We start from the raw sequence: 20,522 nt of genomic DNA on the forward strand, positions 1-20,522 counted from the left end.
CGGGGCCGGCCCTGGGTGGGCGGGGCCGGCCCTGGGTGGGCGGGGCCCGGGAGGCGGCTGCAGTTGCCGGGCTACCGGAGAGCGCGCAGCCCGCGGCGCAGGGAAGCGTCCGGCTCGCTCGCGAAGAGGACCCCCCCCCCCCAGACCCGCCTGCGCGCCGGGTACCCTGCACCCGGCCCTTTCCGCGCGCCCCTTTGGCTGCAAGCCCGCCTGGACCTGCAGGGCGCGACGGGGAGCGGCGGCCGGCGAAGCCTCCCGGGTCACTGGGAAGGTAGGTGCCCGGCTCTGCCGGGGGCCGCGCGGAGGTCCCTCGCCCCCGCCCCCTCCCCGGGTGGGTCCCCGAGGCTCGGCAGCCGGGGAGGAGGCGGCCGCCTGAGGCGAGGGTCGCCGGCGAGGGCTGCTCCGGCGCAGCGGAGGGGAGCGGGCGGACCGAGCCGGGCGAAGGTGACCCCCGGGCGGGGTGACAGCCAGGGGAGGAGGGAGGACGCTCTGCAGATGCTGGAGCTTTGGTCGCGGCCGCGAGGGGGACGCGGGAAAGCGAACGCCTCCGGGTCTCCGCCGGCGGTGGGAGCGGCGGGACTGGGTCTTAACATCCAGGGATCTTGGAAATGGGAAACGGCTTGTGAGGCAGACGTGTGCGCGCGTGTAGATGAACCTGCGGGAGGCTGAAGCCCGGCCCGGAAAGGTGGCGCTTGCAGCGTGTGCCCCGGGCACCTCGCAGCCGCGCGGCGCCCCTGCGTGGACGCGGCGCCCCTGCGTGGACGCGGCGCTGCTCGGGGGAAGCGGGCGCAGGCCTGGCCTGCCCGCCCCGCCGCCGTGGGGCGGGGCAGAGGACACTCACGGCCTTTACGAGCCCTCCGTAAACAAATTCCGTGGAAGCGGAATCTCGCAGACCGCGGACCATCTGTCAGGACGGTGATGGGCAGAGCAGGTCGTAGATGAGGGAGGAAGGTCAGTGCTCGCGGCCCTCGTCTGGGTTGCGTCCCAGAGAAATTTACTGATCAACTCTGGAAGATGAAGTTTGGGAGGCTCGGCGTTCAGTGATCCGTTTTGATGGTAGCAAACTGTTCATCGGACATGTGAGGAATCCATGTGAGTCTTTTTTTTTTTTTTTTTTTTTTTTGCATTTTCATCAAAGGACTCGATCTGCAAACACGTCCATAAGCCTCGTGCCGTATTTCTTGAGCCGAAATAACTCAAAATATTTATGCAGGTGTAGTTTTCTACTCCATTGACGGTTTTCCTTTACTAGAAGACAGTTTCTTCCCATAAACAGGAAACAGTTATTGTTAAACATGACTTATGCAAACGGAAGGTTTTAATATGCTGTTATTTCATGATCCGGTACTGCTCTGCAAAAGGGAGGATTATGTTGCATTAGTTCAGGATTTGCTCAGTATGTTTTCTGTTGTGCAGTGTCACCTCGGGCGTTTTTGCCAGTGCTGCTTTCATGTAGTTTGCAAATATTTTATTGCAAAGCGCTGCTTAGTCTCTAATTTAAACATTGGCAACTTGAAGGGGGTGAGAATGGAGTCCCACTGTGGAAGAAGAACGTGTTGGGCATTAATCATCGTTCACAGAGATGTGGGTGCTTAAAAAGAATTTATCTGGGGTGATATTTATCGAGTTGTCCTGAAAATAATACAAAACCTAGAAATGCATTTCATTGCAAAAATAACACCTTGACATCAATGCATAGCTCTGTAAGTTCTTTATTTTCTGATCTATGAAATGCCATAACATCTACCCTATTACCAAGGCCACGTGACTTTATTGACTTGAGAATTTTTTTCCACAGTAAGTGCTGACTTTGAGACATTGTGTTAGTATTTTCTGGGACATTGATGGAAGTTACCATCCTTGACGAGAGTGTCTTTGGACTAGGCTGCGTCTTGAATTTGAAGTTAAGGACATGTGAAGACGTTTATGCACTTGAAATTGTAGTCTTAAAGTACCTTTCCTATCCGGAAAATTGAGTAAGGAACACTCCTCATATAAGCTTTTTAAAAGAAAAGAAAAGGAAATGAAATGTCTTTACTTCAGGTAATCACTGGATTTCATTTGTACCTACCTGCACACAACATATGAATGGAAAAATGGAGACATGTAAGGGTCACATGTTGTCCTTGATATGTTAATTTAATTTACTAGTTACAGCTCTCAATGCGTGAATCGAGGGCATGTTGGGAATTTTCGAAACATAAGTGAAATATTCAGCTAACACCCATGAAGAGAATTTGATTCTCCTTTGTCGTGTATTTAAATCTCCAAGCTTAGCCCAATCCCCTGTGATCACTTCCATCACTCAGAAATTAGTAAAACAAAAAACTGCAGGCACCGTGAACATATGAAGAAAGCAAGTCCTTTCAAATCTGCCAAGTCAATATTTAAAGTCAAGCATTTAAAATTCGGGGAAAGGCCAACATACCCTATCTCTGTTGATGACAGGTTGAATAAGAATACCCACCTTGAATAAATGTACACTCCAAATAAATAGACAGCTGCTTATGTGATAAGAGCCAGGAGCGGTTCAACAGTGAAGTACATTTGTCTCATGGCAGCTGATTATTATGAAACGTTTGTAGCCTTTTTAGAGTAACTCTCTAACTGAAGAAACAACAGTAAAGCAGGGTGAACACAGTTTCTTTTCGTGATTTACGTTGAGCAGTGAGTTCATTCATTGTATTTCATCCACCTAAAATGTTTACATTTAAAAGTAAGATGTTTAAAGAGTATCGGGCTATCTTTTAGTCCACACATCACAGAATATGTACCTTTCAAACTGAAGTTTTAAAACCTGGGCTTTACAAAGAGAACAGGCACCCATCAGCAATTAGGTAAAACAAAGGAACTTGTGTATCTGGAGATTAAATATTATGGAGCCACTCTTCAGTGGGCTTGGATAGGTTTAACACGAGGAGATCTAAAAGAATGGACGCCACTTATACTGGAAAAGAACCCTTCGAATGTTTCAAAGAGAAGCTTTGGAACCGATCCAGACTTCTAAAATAAAAATTGAAACAGCTGTGTTTTAGAAATGGCTGTGCACAGTTCTCTGAAGATACGCCGTGTCGGCCTTTGAGGCCCCCACACTCCTTCATGCTACCGTTGTTCTATTTGCATTTTAAGACAGAAAAACATTTATGAATTGCAGTGAGGTGGGGGGAGGTGCCCTAGTTACAGTATGCCACATTTCTCGAGAACCCTGACCGTGATTTTCCTAAGGCAAAGATGAGAGAGTCCACAACTCAGAGAAACCAAAAGAATTCATCTTCAAAAACCCTGTCCTGGGTTAAGTTCTTAAAAAAAAAAAAAAAAATTATTGTAGAAGCCTTGACAGTGAGTGGCCCCTAATGTTTTTGAACTTTGGGGGAATTGAAGGTATTGTGTTTGGCAACAGAACATTGTGAAGCTTGTGGAGTTTTTAGTAGAAACTATTTCATGATCTGAAAAAGGGAAATCTTTCTCATTTCCCAGCCAACAACAATATGTATATCCTTATTACCACATGCCTTGTGAGGCTTCCTAGGCTGCAAAGAGGCTGCCCACCGTATGATGTAGGAAGAATGGTTTTCAGAACGTCAGGCAATGGAGGGCTAAGGTGGGAGGAGGCCAGAGGCCGGGGTCACTGTCCTGCTTGGAAATAGCCGTACCCTACATTGCTAACTAGTTTTTATTCTCTCGGCATCTGGGACTGACCTTATTTCTAAGCCATTTATGATTATGGTCCACCATTAAAAAGGCCGTATGCATAGCACCGGCTTTATTTCAAAGCTGATTTTTATAAATTGTAAGCCTGCCAGTTTACTTTAATGTTGATTTTTTAAAAAAAATATTTCAGTTTATTGCATATTGGAAAAACGTATGAGTTGAATGTAGCCTTATTACATAATGGTAATACAGTTTTATGAGATGAAAACTGTTACCTATTGCGGGCACTGTATGTTGGATAATAAATCAAATAACCGTAAAAGGATAAAAAACTAAAATTAATTTATTCTGGAAAAAATATCCAGGTTATTCGAATTAGTCTGAAATGCGTGCATTCTGGTCATTCGTAAGACAAAAAATAAAGGTCATTCTCAGAGTTAATGGATTGCTAACATTAGAAAAATAAATACCAGATTCTTCGTTAGTGATCTTTGTTAATATGATAGCACGATATTCAGGAAGTGGGGTCCTGAACTGAATCGTGTTCTACCAAAGCAATTTATATTTCGATCTCAAGTTACAGCTGCACATATTTTCAACACCTATTGTTTTAGTCCTTCTAACAATCATAAGAGCTAAAAGGTTATAGCTAATTAGTGAATTTCTCCATTCATTTAGTGTGTACTGGGCACATATTTTGGGTTAGAGTTCTACAGCGAAATCAGTTAATCTTGCCATTAAGTCCTCAAACCATAATTGGTGGTAAACTCAAATGGGTTGGTTGGTGCTGAAGTGAAGGGAGGGTTCTCAGTGTGCATTAGGGAGCGGTGGAGACTGGGGCGCTAGGACGTATATGTTCTGCGTGAGGGACAACTGATAGCTCACCTCTAGCTCGTGCTGCCTTGATGTGGGACTCATGGTTGCCAGATTTTCTAGTTTTTCAAGAGAATTCTTTATTTTTGATATTGGAAACTTATTTTAAAAACTAGGGGCGCCTGGATGGCTCAGTCAGTTAAGGGTCTGACTTTGGCTCGGGTCATGATCTCACAGCTGGTGGGTTCGAGCCCCGCGTTGGGCTCTGTGCTGACAGCTCAGAGCCTGGAGCCTGCTTGGGATTCTGTGTGTGTCTCTCTCTCTCTGCCCCTCCCCTGCTCACACTCTGTCTCTCTCTCTCTGTGTCTCAAAAAATAAGTAAACATTGAAAAAACAAAGTAAGAACTACATCGGGCTGCAGAGAGAGTGGACTAACCGGGTAATTATGCTGCGGGGCGGAGAGGAACCCAGGGTGCAGGGGCGGTGCCAGGGAAGCACGAAGGAGAGGTGTCATTCCAGATTCAGGGAGAGCCCAGAAGAACTTTGACAGATTGTGGGCCAGGCGTGGCAGATAGAGTCACGGGACACGTAGGAAGGACCCAAGACAAAAGAGGGGCGGTCACGGAGCCAGCTGCAGGTGGAGACGGCTGCCGTGGTTTGGGATCCGGTGGTCTGGCCGGCTGATGGGAGGTGGCGCCCATAACTGCTCCTCTCTAGCGGGCTCCTGTGAACGGCTGCTGGGGGCCTGGTTTCTTGGCCTGAGGACACAGCAGCGTAGGTTTCCGTGATCTGGACAAGGAAGCAGAGGGCGTGTGCGTTGCCGCGCCCCCTGGATCTGCCCCCGTTAGCGGCTGGCCAGCTAGGACATATCGTGCGAGTTACCCTTCGTTCGAAGGAACAGGCCGAGCAGCTTGACTGGATAAGCAGCCCCTTCTGTGCCGCCAAGCACGACGTCTGCCAGCTCTGCCCCTGAGGCGCCTGTGCCTTCTGTTCCGCTTGCCCGGGTCTCCCAGCGCTGCCGCTCTGTTGGGTGCTATTGATGCAGCCGGTGGGGCAGAAGGGCCAGACGCCTCGAATACAGTAAACCAGGCGTCATTAGGCTTTTCCTCATCGCTTAGCGACAGCCAGTTTCTCTGCACACGTTTTGCGAGAATGGTGGCTTGGTGGTTAGTAGGCGCTATCTGGTCTGGACCGTTTCGGCAAACTGTGAAAACCCATGATCCCGGTAATTTGTATGTGTCGTGGCTGATAAGTCATCTCCAAATAAGCAGAACACTGAAGTCGTTTTCTGTCTGGGCCAGACCCCGAATGCTCAGAAGCTAAAAGCCGTTTCAGTAAATACCTTTTTATTGCCTTGTTTTTATTTTAAATATCATTCTTTGAACACTTGTTATTTCGTTACGTTTTCCTTCTTTTTATGAACGCCGAAGCATCTCACAAGGTATTTCGCTTTATCCCGGGAAGTGCAGAGTCACACTTATAACACCCTACCAGCTAAATTGTTTGTTTCCAAACAGCCCTTTGCCAGCCTAGACTAAAGGGTGCTTAGGAGACGTCCCCGCCCCTGCTAAGCTATGAGCTTCCTCAAAGTGCACCTTTGTACTGTCCTGCCCCAACCTGATATTGCCTCCTTTCAAGCACCTAATAACCGTTTAATCAAAGCGTGCTGAATAAATGAGTACATCGTTACATGTGTTATTTGGGTATATAGTTTTGCTTTTGTTGATCAGTTTTGCTCAGGCACTCCTACTGTGCCAAATGACCATTGGGTGCCACGGCGTATGATGATCCAACCCTGAGTCGACCTGGCAGGGTGGCCGCGAGCCTCGCTTTGGAGTTACCAGGCGTGAACTCGATTCGGTTTTCACCTTCCTATCACGTGTCCTTGACCCCTGGTCTTCTCTCATGTCGGGTGGGAATAAATATCTACTTTACAGTGTGGGAGTAAGGGAAAAAATTGTACTTTTCGTAAAGCCTTACCGCAACCCTCAACATATAAGTGCTTAGTGCAGACTTTGAATTGATTCTTAGTGTTTGAATGTTTTCTGCAGACCCGTGGGTCTAGAGATCTAAAGCATCACCAGCCACCGGACTGTGGCCATCTGAATAATGTCTCCTGCCTGTCTACCAGGTTACGGTCTTCAAGAACTGTCACACGCATTGGATCATATGGCCTCCAATAATAACGTCATCGACAATAGTAATCATCGCTAACACCGATGCAGCACTTACTAGAAAGTTTGTGTCAATGAACTTTCCCCGGAAGTGCTTTTTAAGTGCTGTTAAACTCACAGGAAGTTCAGGAGGTGTTGTCACTGTGCCCTATGTAGAGATGAGGAAACTGAGACTCAGATTGAGTAACTTGTCCAAGTTCACACGCTAATGAGTGACCTTGGCAGGAACAACTGCGGTAGTAATGACATCAGCCCCAGTCATCCGTTAAGCGTCTGTTCTGTTTTAGGTGCTGGGCTAAGCGCTTTATAAACATCATCTCAGGTAATCCCCACAACTCCCCTGTGAGATAGGTTCTGTCTTTATGGCTATGTAGTTTCAAAGTGACATCGCTAAGAAACGGGACTGAAAACCCACGTGTTCTGGTTGCCATTTTCCCTTGACAGTTTCCCCTCAGACCAGGGTGTTTTTACCCGTGTTGGGCTTACGTGCAGAAAACTGTTTGAACCTGGATTTTAGATCATCCCAACTGCTGTCAGAACAGTCGACCCAGTCAAAATTATTTCCCAGCCCCTTGGTATAAAAAAGCCAAGCTAAGAGAGAAGTCACAGAAAAGAGAAGTGACATAGTCCAACAGCACATTTTAATCTCTAGCTCCTGGAAACCTAGGAAAAAAAAAAAAAAAAAAAAAAACTGCTCACATTTTTTAAAGTGAATTAGAATTTTTAGAGAGAAAAATCCTCCTTCAGTCCTGCCTTCTAGTACAACGCACTTAATACCCATTATGAGATAGTAATAAGATATATCTGAGATGGAATGTTTATTCTCGTTCACCCCAGAATATGTGCAACCAACTCTCACCTGTTTTCCACAACACATTCATCGTTTTGTGCTTCTCCACGCATTTAATCCAGCAAACATTTGTGTGCCTGTGTGTGCCAGGCAGTATTCTAGGCACCGGAAATACAGAGAGTAATGATGCGTGCTCCCTATTTTCAAGGAACATACAATCTGGTGAGCGAAAATAAGCATAACTGCTAGGCCATACAATCAGTACTGTGCATGGAGGCAAGAAAGGCCTCTAGGGCCACAGAGAGCAGATCTCTTCAGTGTGCTTGCTCGTGGACAGCATCTCAGCAGGGCGACAGTTGACCTGGTTCTCGGAGGGATTGAGGGGGGACGTCTCTCAAGACCAAAGTTACAGTCTGTGCAACAGGGGAAGACCACGGGCGTTCAGGAAGAGCGTGGCTGTTGGGCTGTGGCACAGCCAGAGGGGCATGAGAGCAGTGACCAGGCGGGCAGGCCAGCAGGTGAGACTGTAAGGGCCTAGGTCCAGGCAGAGGAGTTTAAAGGATAATTTGCAAATGTAAACCCACTCAAGCTATTCAATTTAGCATATGTGTTGGGAGAATAACACAAGTCAGCACATAGGCTATAGTTCCATTCAGTTTCTACCTTAAAAAAATCTAAAAAAAAAAAAAAATCTGTCTTTCTGAGGCACAAATCATAGTACTGTATTTAATTTTGCTTTTTCCTTAATAGTGTTTATGTGATTCTTATCTCGTCACTTCTTTTAATTTGTAGACTTTTCAAGCAGGACTCTGCAGTTTATCTTTTTGCCTGAAGAACATTATACATGTATTTTTTTCATTTACTTCATGAACAATGAAATACTTACACTACAAAGAAGTTTTAGGAAACGGGAAAACGTTCAGCCAGGATGCCACGATATGAAGGAACCTAACCGTTGATGGTATCCTGGCTCCTTTATTATTTTTTTAAACTTTTTTTAAGTTTATTTATTTATGAGAGAGAGAGAGAGAGCGCGCGCACATGAGTGGGGGAGGGGCAGAGAGAGAGAGGGAGACACAGAATCTGAAATGGGCTCCAGGCTCCGAGCTGCCAGCACAGAGCCCAACGTGGGGGTCGAACCCACGAACCGTGAGATCATGACCTGAGCCGAAGTCGGACGCTTAACCGACCGAGCCACCCGGGCGCCCCTGGCTCATTTATTTTTGTACATAAAACAGGTGTATCTTCTGCATCATATTGCCATGACTTCTCACTTGGTGTGCATGGTAGTGATGGCCGCGGCCGGAAGATGCTAAGTATTTGTGTTCCGTCCCCAGCAGTGGGTACGGTATCCCAGTATAGCGATCTGTCCAGACCAGTTGCCTGATTGTGCTGTACTCTGACTCTGTCAATCTCTTTTTTTCTCATGTTTTGTGTAAATGCACGGGTATTTATACCCTCTTTTCCATATTAGCTAAATCCATATGGATTTTATGCTACTACTTTTAAAAATTAGCACATTTTTAACAATCAGGACCATGTCGAAAAAGAGATAACCTGAAGCATACTTTTTAGGGAATGTGAGTTTATCTCATCCCAATCCTGTGTCTGCACAAGCAGGAAGCCGCATGGTTGGGTAATTGCTGGGTCATTCTGAGATATGCAAGGAGGAAAAAAGATGTGACCAAAAAGCTAGAAAAGCAAAAGCGAACAAACAAAAACACCCCACAACACTTGGAATTCGCTCAGAATGGGTCATTCATTCAGCAAACGTGTAAATGATTCCTTATTGCCCCGATACTTGGACCTACTCAGGCGACTGGAGTGACCTTGTGGGTTGTTGCTGTCCCGGCTTGTTCAGGCTCACCCCTGGCTGGCTGCTTGGCCAGCAGTGACACAACCACCCGCCCGGCCCCGCTCCACTTCCTTTGTTGTTATCGTTACTGTCTTTCTTGAGGTCTTTGGCCCACAGTTCTGGTTCTCTGCCCTGGTTTGTTTGTTTGTTTGTTTGTTTGTTTCTTTTTTTTAATTGATGTTCATTTTTGAGAGAGAGAGAGAGACAGAGACAGAGTGCAAGCATGGGAGGGGTAGAGTGAGAGGGAGACACAGAATCCGAAGCAGGCTCCAGGCTCCGAGCGGTCAGCACAGAGCCCGACGCGGGGCTCGAACCCACGGACCGTGAGATCGTGACCTGAGCTGAAGTCGATGCTTCACCGAGTGAGCCGCCCAAGCGCCCCTGCTCTGATTTCTTTCTAAGTGGCCTGATTGTCTGCTCTGGGTGTCTGTTAGTTTTAGAAGATTCCACTTGGAAGGGAAACTGAACCCTTGTTTCTCTACTTGATGGATGGAGCTGCCAGCTGAATGTTCACTTCTTCTTTTTTTAAAAAAACATAAATCTCTTCTCTTGACGTTGTGTGGACCTGTAAAAAAGGCAACCCTGTTTGTTGCTACATTTTAGGTCATTTCTCGCAAAGATGAAGAGATCTGGTTTACCTTTTGTTGAAAGGCAACTGCCTCCAATTTCATCACTTGTGAATGATTTTTAGGTGTTTTAAAACAAATGCTTATTTTTCTGCCCGGAGATCACCTTCACTGTACTGGTTGGCGGAGGAACTCACGCATGCCAGACATCGGCCGTATCGGCCTCTTAGTGGAGCTGAAGCCCCACCGTCCAAGCGTCGTGACTGTGTCGCCGAGGATAGTGACGCAGGGACACGCGAGCCAACCCACCTGGGTGTGCGCCCTGCCCTGCCTCTTACTGGCAGCGTGGCCTAGTGCGGTGTGATCCAGCCCTCTCTGAGCCTCAGTTTCCCCATCCCTAAAGCGGGGATAATGACGGTATCTCCCTTCTGGAGTACTTCGGAAGGTAAACGAGCTAATGCGCTGGAGACGGTCCCTGGCGGAGAGTGGTTGGCACATGTTTACTGTTGTTTTACCGCTATTATTCCCCTCTTGGCACTGACCAAACCCATCTCCATGGAGGTTGATATAGTCGCTGTTTGGATATACCTCTCTGCTGGGTGGAGTAGTTTGGACACTGTCGAGGCCTGGGTAGAAAATAAAGGCATGTGTGGGGGCTCCCGGTTGGCTCCGTCAGTAGAGCACGCGGCTCTTGATCTTGGGGTTTTAAACGCGAACCCCACATTGGATGTAAAGACTACTTCAAAAAATAAGATCTTTTTTAAAAAAAAGAAGAAAATAAAGTCATGGATAGCCCAGGAATTCGGAGCCAGAAAGAATTTTGGACCAATTTCAGAAGGACAAAGCTTTCATTCTCCCAACCGAAATTGTTAAAGGCTTACCTATTGTTTGTCTGTGTATCTTTTACAGAGCGATTTCCTTTAAAACATAAATAGTATTACCTAGTATATCTATTAACGGTAAACATTCTAGAGTAAATACAAGAACACGGTGACCAGTGTTATTCCGGTTAACTAGATCTTCTTGTCTTTTAGAAAACTCTTCAACAAAAGGGAGCCATGACTTTCAAAACGCACCTGGGACAAGAGAGGGCATTCCGCACCGTTGTGGTTTTACTGGCCTATTTGGTAAGTCAAGTCTTTACTTTCATAAGAATGTGGGAAAGAATCGCTATAAATTGTATTGAAACTGTTTTGTTTTTCCAGGGCCATCTTTTCAATTTTTCCTTCAAATTGTATTTTATCAACGTCGCATGTAATTAAGAAGCAAAGATTGCTGCCGAGTCTTGACATTTGTACTGATGGTTACAATTATTTTCTTCTTTTAAGTTGATTTATTTTGAGACAGAGACAGCGTGAGTCGGGGAGGGGACAGAGAATCCCAAGCAGCCTCTGCATGCACTGTCAGCACGGAGGAACCCCAGGAGGGGCTCGAATTCACAGAACTCTGAGATCATGACCTGAGCTGAAACCAAGAGTCGGACACTTAACAGACTGAGCTACCCAGGCGCCCCTAAAATTATTTTACTACATTTAGATGAAGCAATAAAATCACAGCGTAACTTATAACCAATGACAATGGTGCTCCCTTGGGTTTATAGGCAGATGCCTCTACAATACACCCTAGACCCTGACGAGACCAGATTCTAATTGGAGTTCGTGACTTCCATGGTGTGTGAAGACACTAGAATTGACTTTTAAAAGAGCTGTTATTTTTATACGGTTACTTATATCCTTCTTGGTCCCAAAAAGGATTAAAGACAGTTGGAGAGTTTTAATGTTTGAAAACTTGACGCAAAGGACCTATAAGATGTTCACAAGAATTGAAATTCATTAAATCTGGAGATAGGATCATCACCTGCAAATGTGAAAAGACTTATTTACCCTGAAGACGGTACCTGAAGTCTTCTTGAAAGACAAAGTAAGGGGAAATGGGTCACATTGGATTCTGAGGTTCAGGTATGGCAAGGAAAATTTCCTTTCTTTCAGTTGGGGCTGTTAAACGTTCGAATGACTGGTCTAGGAGGGAGGTCGTGGAATTTCTTTCGCAAAGCCATTGCAGTCTCTTTGTGGCGGAATGGAGTCTCGTACCTCTCTTAAATAAAATCAGACTCCTTAAGATGGGTAGTCAAGGGGAGTTAAGAGAGGCGGGAAGATATTATTAGGCCGTTAGCCCCAGATCATTTTCTAGTGCTGAACTCTGCCTTGAATCCTCCCCTTCTGCCTGCTCAAGAGGTTCAGGCTTTGATTTTATTCAATTAGTTGCAGGACATCATTGTAGACACTCTCGTGTCAAGGTGGAGGCAGTTTGTACTAAATAATGGCTCATTATTACAACCATCAAAAACAATTTCCGATACCCCTGTGTGACAGGCATTCTACAGAGCAACAGTCTGCTTGCCCAGTGCTTCTTACTTAGAAAAGGGAATAGGCCATTCATTTAAAAAAAAAAAAAAAAAAAAAGACCTCATTCAGGGAATACAGAGGAGAATCAGGTTTATTGATTTATTTGTCCACTGACTTGTTCAGAAAGTGATTTTTCTTCCTAAAGTGAAAATTAAATCGGCCTCACTCCGCATTAACATTGACATTCAGTGCTTATATGAATAACACTGATAATGTTGCTGCTTTCTTGCAAAAAAAAAATGTGATGAACTTACTTTAAAATAACGTTTTTGGGAGGCACCTTGCTGACTCAGGTGTCCGACTTCAGCTCAGGTCATGGTCTCACGATCTGTAGGTTTGAGCCTTGCATCGGGCTCTGTGCCGACAGTTCAGAGCCTGGAGCCTGCTTCCGATTCTGTGTCTCCCTCTCTCTCCCCGTCTCCCGCTCACCCTCTGTCTCTCTCTCTCTCTTTCTCAAAAATAAAAAAATATAACGTTTGGGAAACTTTTTTTTTTTTTCAGGTATGTAGAGTGATTTGCGAAACAGGAGACTGTAGACAGCAAGAATACAGAGATGGGTCTGGAAATTGCGTTCTCTGCAAGCAATGTGGGCCAGGCATGGAGCTGTCTAAGGTAGGTATCGGATGCATGGAGAAGGGGTAGATCTGTGTTTTTAAAATACATTCTTTCTGGCTAGATTCTTTTAGTTAATTACTAGTGAAGATTTGACACCATGAGATAATTCTTGGATCGTTAGGTTACTTTCTTTTTTTAATTTTGTGGGGGGGGGGTGCATCTGGTGGCTCAGTGGGTTAATCATCCGACTTCAGCTCAGGTTATGATCTCATGGCTCCTGAGATCAAGCCCCTCGTTGGGCTCTGTGCTGATGGCTCAGAGCCTGGAGGCTGCTTCGGATTCTGTGTCTCCTCCTCTCTCTGCCCCTCCCTGGCTCACACTCTGTCTCTCTCTCTCAAAAATAAATAAACATTTACTTTTATTTTTAGTTTATTTATTTTGAGAAAGAGCTGATGAGCAGGGGAGGGGCAAAGAGAAAGAGGGAGAGAGAGAATCCCAAGGAGGCTCCGTGATGTCAGCACAGAGCCCGACTCGGGGCTCAATCTCACAAATCGTGAGATCATGACCTGAGCCGAAATCCAGAGTCAGATGCTTACCTGACTGAGCCACCCAGGCGCCCGTCCCTATGTTACTTTAGCCAAAGATTGCACAGTTCTCTTTCCAATACCTTTGATTCATATGTCTTACTGAGATAAAGGAAGTAGGTTCCAATAATTAGAATTTAGTACATGTTTTATGTAATTTGTGTTATTGTATTTCATTGAAAGAATAGAATGATTAAGGTGTATTTGCATTAATTAAAAAGAATCAATGTTTACTAAAGATTTAAAAATAAAGGAGTGATAAGAGAAAATGCTAGTGATACCTTCTCTTACTGGACCTTCTTTTTCTTAAAATGAATATTCCCATTGCTGGTCCAAAAGCAGCACCTACAGTAACCACATCCCATGGCAGCAGTTACTTTCCAAACCAGGGTTTTGCACATTCTTTTGACAACGTGCATGATTGTTAGTCTCCCCATGTTGGGTGTATGTTACTCCCAAGATCGTTTTAAATATATTCACCTTGGGGCGCCTGGGTGGCTCAGTCGGCTAAGTGTCCGACTTCGGCTCAGGTCACGATCTCACTGTCCGTGGGTTCGAGCCCCGCGTCGGGCTCTGTGCTGACGGCTCAGAGCCTGGAGCCTATTTCAGATTCTGTGTCTCCCTCTCTCTGACCCTCCCCCGTTCATGCTCTGTCTCTCTCTGTCTCAAAGATAAATAAACGTTAAAAAAAAAAAATTAAAAAAATAAATAAATATATTCATCTTGACCACTGTGTGTTAAGAAGCGTATTTCAGAATTGTGGATATTCTCACTGCCTTCCTCTTTTATGGGCATGTTTGGAGCTAAACATCCATTTGCTTTATTTTCTGACCTTTTGAAGATGTTACTAGTTGTGGATAATTGGTATCTCATTTTGTTCTAAATCGTCAGTCTTCCTCGCAGAAAAGGAACAAAAGGTTTTTCTTTTTACTTAGAGTGACGTTCCAAAGAGAAGTCCTTTTCCCCTACAGACTACCCTCCTTTAATGTGGACTCTTGTCACGCATAGAGTTTTGACCAATGATCTACAACCAGCAGGAAACAAAATGTCATGCGTTCCCCAACTGATTCCCAGTGGATGGCTTTCCTCTGCTTGTTGTGTTAAGTGGTGCCTTTTAGTACCCAGGGCCTTTACGCTTGGATTGAAGCTGGCCGACCTTCGGATCCTGTGTTATGTTAACTGTAGCATTTCCACCGCTGGTATTTTTCAGTCTCTGTTGATTGTAGTAAGGTGCATTTTCAGGTGCGTTTTGTTGTGTTGGGCAGACAGGGATTCTTTGGAGCCGACTGAAGGTCTGGGATCAGTGCGTAACGTAGTTACAAATGCAGACAGTGCCCGAGAGGAAAATAGATGATGAAGTTGCTACCCCTCAGAAGTTCCTCTTTTCCCAAATCTCTGGGCAAATCTGAGTGAAATGTCACAGATGCTGAGAGACGCATAAAACATTTTCGAGAGGCTGCTTCCTTTCCTTCATCCTTTGAATTTAGAAAATATAACCTCCAAGTAATTTCTGGAGAATCAGACCAGACGATGAAGGTTCTATGAGTTCTAAATTTTTTTTTATTGAGTATTAAAAAAAAAAACTTTTTAAGTGTTTATTTTGAGAGAGAGAGAGAGAGAGAGAGAGAGTGCGTGCGAGCATGAACGGGGGAGGGGCAGAGAGAGAAGACACAGAATCCGAAGCAGGCTTCAGGCTCCGAGCTGTCAGCACAGAGCCCGACGTGAGGCTTGAAGTTGTGAACCGTGAGATCGTGACCCGAGCCAAAGTCGGACGCTTAACCGACTGAGCCACCCAGGCGCCCCTTTAGCATTTTTATCTAAGCTGTTTTATTAAAAATTTTTATTTAAAAACACCTAACTTTCTAATTGAAAAAATAGGATGAAGGTCCTATCAACTCTGATTTTTTTTTTTTTAATAATCCATCTACTGAGATGATCTGGTGATAGTTTTTCTATTTCGTAATTTTTCGTGGATTTCCAGAGGAAATATGTTTTTCTCTAGGTAGTAATTTCCCCCAAGTGTTGAAATAGGCGTTTGACCCTCTGACACTGGAATCAACCAAAGGGAAGCCATCTGAATAGTTCTGCCTTTATTACTTAGTGTATTTGTTAATATTTCTGTTTCACTATTTACTCTCATTTTCTTCATTTACAAACGACCAGGACAAACTGAGTGAGAAAGAATAAAACTAAAGGCAATATGTCACTGAAAACTTAGGGTAAGACCCACGCGGGTGCACAAATGTTACAAATGTATACGCCAAGTCCCTGCACAGCCTGGGGTGTCCACCTTGAAGGTAGGCATCTGGAGCTGACCTTGGCTTCCACCCCTGCTTAGCTCCTAGCAGGCAGGCAGAGTATACCTTTGCTAAAGGAGTGAGCAAGTCAGCCAACCTCAGATAGTTTTGGGGAGAAAAAGTGACACTTAAATCTTGTATTATAAAAGTTAATGAATGTGTGTGTGTGTGTGTGTGTGTGTGTGTGTGTGTGTGTGTGTGTTTTAAATTATGTATTTTGCCAAGTGTCTTATCTTGGTTTTAGCTCCTAGTAAATAAAGTTCCCAACTTAGCCTTGCTTGTGGCCTAAGGGAGCAAAGGAGTCAAACACGTCATTGGAAGTATATATATTTGTTTCCTAGTTAACTAATCAAGACAAAGAGCTTGACTTTTTAATAAGCAGTCACCTTGGAGCCAGAAGTTTCTAAACTGTCCATTCATGATTTTACAGTTTCTTCTCTCCGGGCTGCCCTGATTAGGTCTTCTGTAATAACATACATCTTTCAGAGGAAAAAAAAATTAAGTTCTGAGTATATTAAAATCAGGTAAATCACTTAAATAAGCAAATGTATTCAACAGGTTAGTCATGATGTCCAGGTTTTACATTTCTGGCTAAGAGTAAGCTTTTAAAAAAAAAAAAATAGTGAAATATTTATAAATAATTGAATTGTTTTTTACTTCTTTCACGAAATATAAGTTTGGATACCTGTTAATCTGTAATGAGATGACTAAGTTCAGTAGTCGTTAGCTTTTTAACTGAGGGTTAAAATTTTAGTTACCTGGGGTGCTTGAAATTTTGAATGCCCAATAAACAGTAAATATTTTAAAGTGAGTTATTAAAAAGTAGAAAAGCTGAATCAAATTACTGATAATACAACTAAAGTTTTCTTTACATTAAGGGTAAAAAAAAAAAAAAAGTGCATTTTCACCAGACAGGAAAGCTTTCAAATAACTATTATTCTAACATTATTAAGTTAATTGTTTTGCTGTAGTAAACATAACTTAAACTTGATGTCCATTTTCTAATATCATTTGTCTCTACCCAAAATACCAAAAGACTGGGTCATGAGGTTCTTCAAGTTATAAACGTGTTTATGTCTTAAACCTGAAGCCTGGAAATACCCTGGGTAAGCAGGTAGAGTTAATATTTCCATCTGTGGCTTTATTACTCCTAATGATTATTTTCTTTGGAATGCATTCAATTCTGGTTTGTTTTTTGTTTTCCTCAAGATGCCTGGGCTGACTTTCCCATTGTCAGGTCTCTGCCATTTAAAACATGTAGTTGGGTTTGGGGGAAGTTACCGGAATAGCATTCCTGGAGACAGTATGCTTTTTGGTACACCTGTCATGTGTGGTCAGTGGTTCCTCTGACCTCTTTTCACTTCCTTTCAATTATTAGATAGTAAGAAGTCTGCACAGAAGCTCCAGGCTCATTAATAACTATTGTTGCTTGTTTAGACTGAGACCCTTCCCTTTGCTACCCACTTTTTTTTAAGTTTATATAAAAAAACTTAAAAAAAAGTTTTAAGGGGGGAGGGAGAGAGGGGGAGAGAGAGAGAGACAGACAGACACAGAGAGAGAGAGAGAGAGAGAGAGAGAGAGAGAGAGAATCCCAAGCAGGCTCCACCCTGTCGGTGCAGAGTCCAACGTGGGGCTGAAACTCACAAACGACGAGATCATGACCTGAACTGAAACCAGATGCCCCCAATTAGCCACTTTTTAAATGATTACCTAGTTTAACCTTTCACCCAGGATACTTTGGGTTATGTGCATGAAAAGGATTTCTTGTAACAAATATGCACTGCCTCTCAAATATGCTTTCAGTTGTTATTCTGCAATACATATCATGCAACCAATAGATATTAGCTAACGTTTATTATAATGAGCCAGGTTCTATGTGATATTTATATATTCACTACTGGAGTCCTTTTAACATATGTCTTAAATAGGGGGTATAACGCCTCCTGTCTTATAGATGAGGAAACAGACACAGAGATGGTTAGTGGATCAGTCCATTGTCACCATTAGTAAGTGATGTGCTGGGAGAAGGCGGTGGGGCCACATGGGAGTAATGGTCTTTTTCTCACTTTGAATAATCCTCGAGTACGGTGCTACGGTCGAATTCGCTGCGATGACGGAATGGTCTGTGTCTCCACTGGCCAACACGGGGGTTACTAGCCACTTGAAATGTATTCATGAACACCTGAAAGGTGGCTTGTGTCACCAGAAGCACTGGGTTTTACATTTTATTGCGTGGTAATTGATTAAATTTGAGTTTTGCCACACGCAGTTGTGGCTGTCATATTAGACCCTGCAGCTCTAGAGTGGTGAACGTTCCTCCCAAAATTCTGGCCCGGGACCGACTTCTAAAACAAAGGGATCTCCAAATCGTGTTGACCTCATGCTTGTGCATTCCAGGAGCTGCCTTCCTGGTCAGCCTCCTTCCTCCCCTTCCTCGTCTGAGCAGCCCTGGTTCCGGCCACCGCTCTCCAAACACCCACCTGCTTCTGCTTTTGTTTGGTCCGGCCACGTGGGCGTCCTGGCTACGGCTCTTCACACCGGGTGGTGCCCTCTGTGTCCCCCTCTTGTGCCTTCTGAGCTGTCTTCCGGCCTTAGCTCTTTTGGTTTCCAGTTCTTTCCCTGAAAGCCCCAAGCATCCTGGCTACTCAGTCAAGTTCTTTTTAGTCATGCAGGCTCGTGGGTAGTCTTTCTGTGTCTTGGGGAAAGTGTAGGACAGGCCATGGAGCCGAGCGGGGTCGGCTTTGAGGACGCTCTCCCATGGAACCATAGTCAGTCGCTTTCTCTTCCGTGACGGGGCTTAGGTTTCAAAAGTTTATGAGGAAGAGAACTGATAATGCCTTCTTCCTATTTCTGAGGCAAAAAAATACAAACTGTTGTTTTCATAGCTGCATAAGCGGTACATGCTGGACGTTTGGAGCCACGAATGTGCACAGGAGAGCTACACGGCTGGCCTTGCGGCTCACGAAAATAAGCAGCTTGGCGATATGTGGGAGAGGATGACTTTTGTTTTCCCCGAGTGACCACATTAGCCTTTTCCTTCTTACCGTCTAGAATCTGCGCGGCCGCAGCCCCTCCTCCTCACCGAGTATTATTGCCAACAATGTGCTTTTAACATGATCGCCTCCCAGCAGTAAACCAGGAAACTAGTTTTCGCACGAACCGCTTGAAATAGTCTTCAAGCTTCTGGCACGGTTTTCAAAGGAAGCTTTTCTAACCAATTATTGGGAGGACTTTTGCTAATGTGAAAAAATTAATTCTTGTAAACAACAACACACTTTGCTCCCCACGGGTGCGTGCCTGGCTTCCGATTTTTGAAGACATCTACTTTTTGGAGAGCTGTTTTCATCCCCATGAAGAAAGTCACACATGCACACAAAAAAATTAGAGTAATTTGCAAGCATGAAAAAGATTCATTTCTGCCATTTAATTACAGTGTTGCTCACTTTATTTCTGTTTAATTATACCTAATCGAGCCCAGCGGTGTTTGGCAGATATTAGCAAGCTCTAGCTTGTAATTTTTCTTTAAAAAACTCAGTTACAGATTTTCATAAACTGGAAGTTGGTGGAGGTGGGGGGGGCGCGGGAACTGTCTTTGGTGTTGTTTTATTAAAGGAAATTAAAAAGCTGATTTCTAAATACCAGGCACATAAATCTAATTTGTCATATCCATTTGCATGTGCTAGACCTTCTCTACGAATAACTTCTTCTCGGTCCAGATTTGAGCTTTTAAAGTTCAAAGAACCAAAGTTAATAACTTACTGGCTTGCTTTCCAAGTGAATAGTGCTTTTGACCCGAGGCCCCCCGAATGTGCTTCCTAGCCAATCCATGGTCTGTGAGCGTCTCCCCTCTGGTCTGGGGAGCTGCTCCTGGAGCGTGTAGGTGGGATCCACTTGTGTTTTTGCTAAGTGCTGAATTTGCAGAGGGCGAAGAGAGAGAAGGGGATTTGAGGACTGTTTACTCTGAGTCGTTTTGCCACTGGAAAGCCACCAAATGTGGCTTAAAAATACTGGGCAGGGTGTCAGAGCTCCCGCTGCCGCCAGCTTGGGTGGAAATGGCCCAGCTGGACGCAGCCCTTCTCCTGCCTTGGAACCAAGATAAGGAAGCCGCACACACACACACACACACACACACACACACACACACACACCCCACGCCGCCCACCTGCACCAGCCCACACGATCTACGTGGCCTTACCACGTGGGACACTGCTGTGGCCTCTGTAGGCTAGCGCTGCCTACAATAAAGCAATAATGACACTACTAATGAAACAACAACAACTTAGGAAATGGTGCCTTCAACCATACTCGTTCATCCATTGTTTGGTCAGCAAACATTGCTGTGTTACTCACCGGCCTGGTATGCGTTGTTAAAGAAGAAGGTATTCCGTGGCACTTTTTAAGGATGGCAAGGCAGGCTTTAGGGATGGAGGGGGACGGCCACAGTGGGATCTTGCAGTGGAGGGGGGAGCCAGGGGGCTCCGTCCCCATGCAGCATGAGCTCACGGGAATGGATCGCCAAGGAGCGAGGGGCAGCGGGTAGAAGATCGCTGAGGGGAAGCAGCCGGGGGCAGGGGGGCCTGGCCAACGCAAATGTGACAATTCTCTGCTGGAGATGATAAGCCAGGGTGATCGAGCTTCAAAGGGAGGAGGAGGAACGTGAGCAGATGTTCAGGGTGGGTGGTTCTGGTGCCGCTGACGGAGCAGAGCATTTGCTAAGGCTGGATTTTGTGAGGAGGTACACAGATGGGCCCAGAGGAAGGTCAAGGATCCTGGCTGAAGTTTGGTCAAGCGAAGAAGCTTCGTAAGTACCACGTACCCTGAGAGGCTCTGGG

At 45.0% G+C, this 20,522-nt stretch overlaps 1 protein-coding gene across 4 annotated transcripts in view; it reads left to right on the plus strand.

The window, feature by feature from the left end:
* The first annotated feature begins 164 nt into the window (after positions 1-164).
* Positions 165-20,522, plus strand: part of TNFRSF19 (TNF receptor superfamily member 19) — an 82,104-nt gene continuing 61,746 nt past the window's right edge. For 2 of the 4 annotated variants that reach the window (XM_049646713.1, XM_049646716.1), the window contains exons 1-3: positions 169-271; positions 10,884-10,976; positions 12,756-12,866. In XM_049646713.1, the coding sequence (XP_049502670.1) occupies positions 10,908-10,976; positions 12,756-12,866 (180 nt within the window). In that variant the 5' untranslated portion in view covers positions 169-271; positions 10,884-10,907. Of the gene's footprint in view, positions 272-776; positions 1,093-10,883; positions 10,977-12,755; positions 12,867-20,522 lie in introns of those variants that run through there. The other 2 variants (XM_049646715.1, XM_049646714.1) reach the window with 2 other exon arrangements.

The sequence above is a fragment of the Panthera uncia genome (assembly GCF_023721935.1).
Source record: "Panthera uncia isolate 11264 chromosome A1 unlocalized genomic scaffold, Puncia_PCG_1.0 HiC_scaffold_16, whole genome shotgun sequence".
Classification (NCBI taxonomy): Eukaryota; Metazoa; Chordata; class Mammalia; order Carnivora; family Felidae; genus Panthera; species Panthera uncia.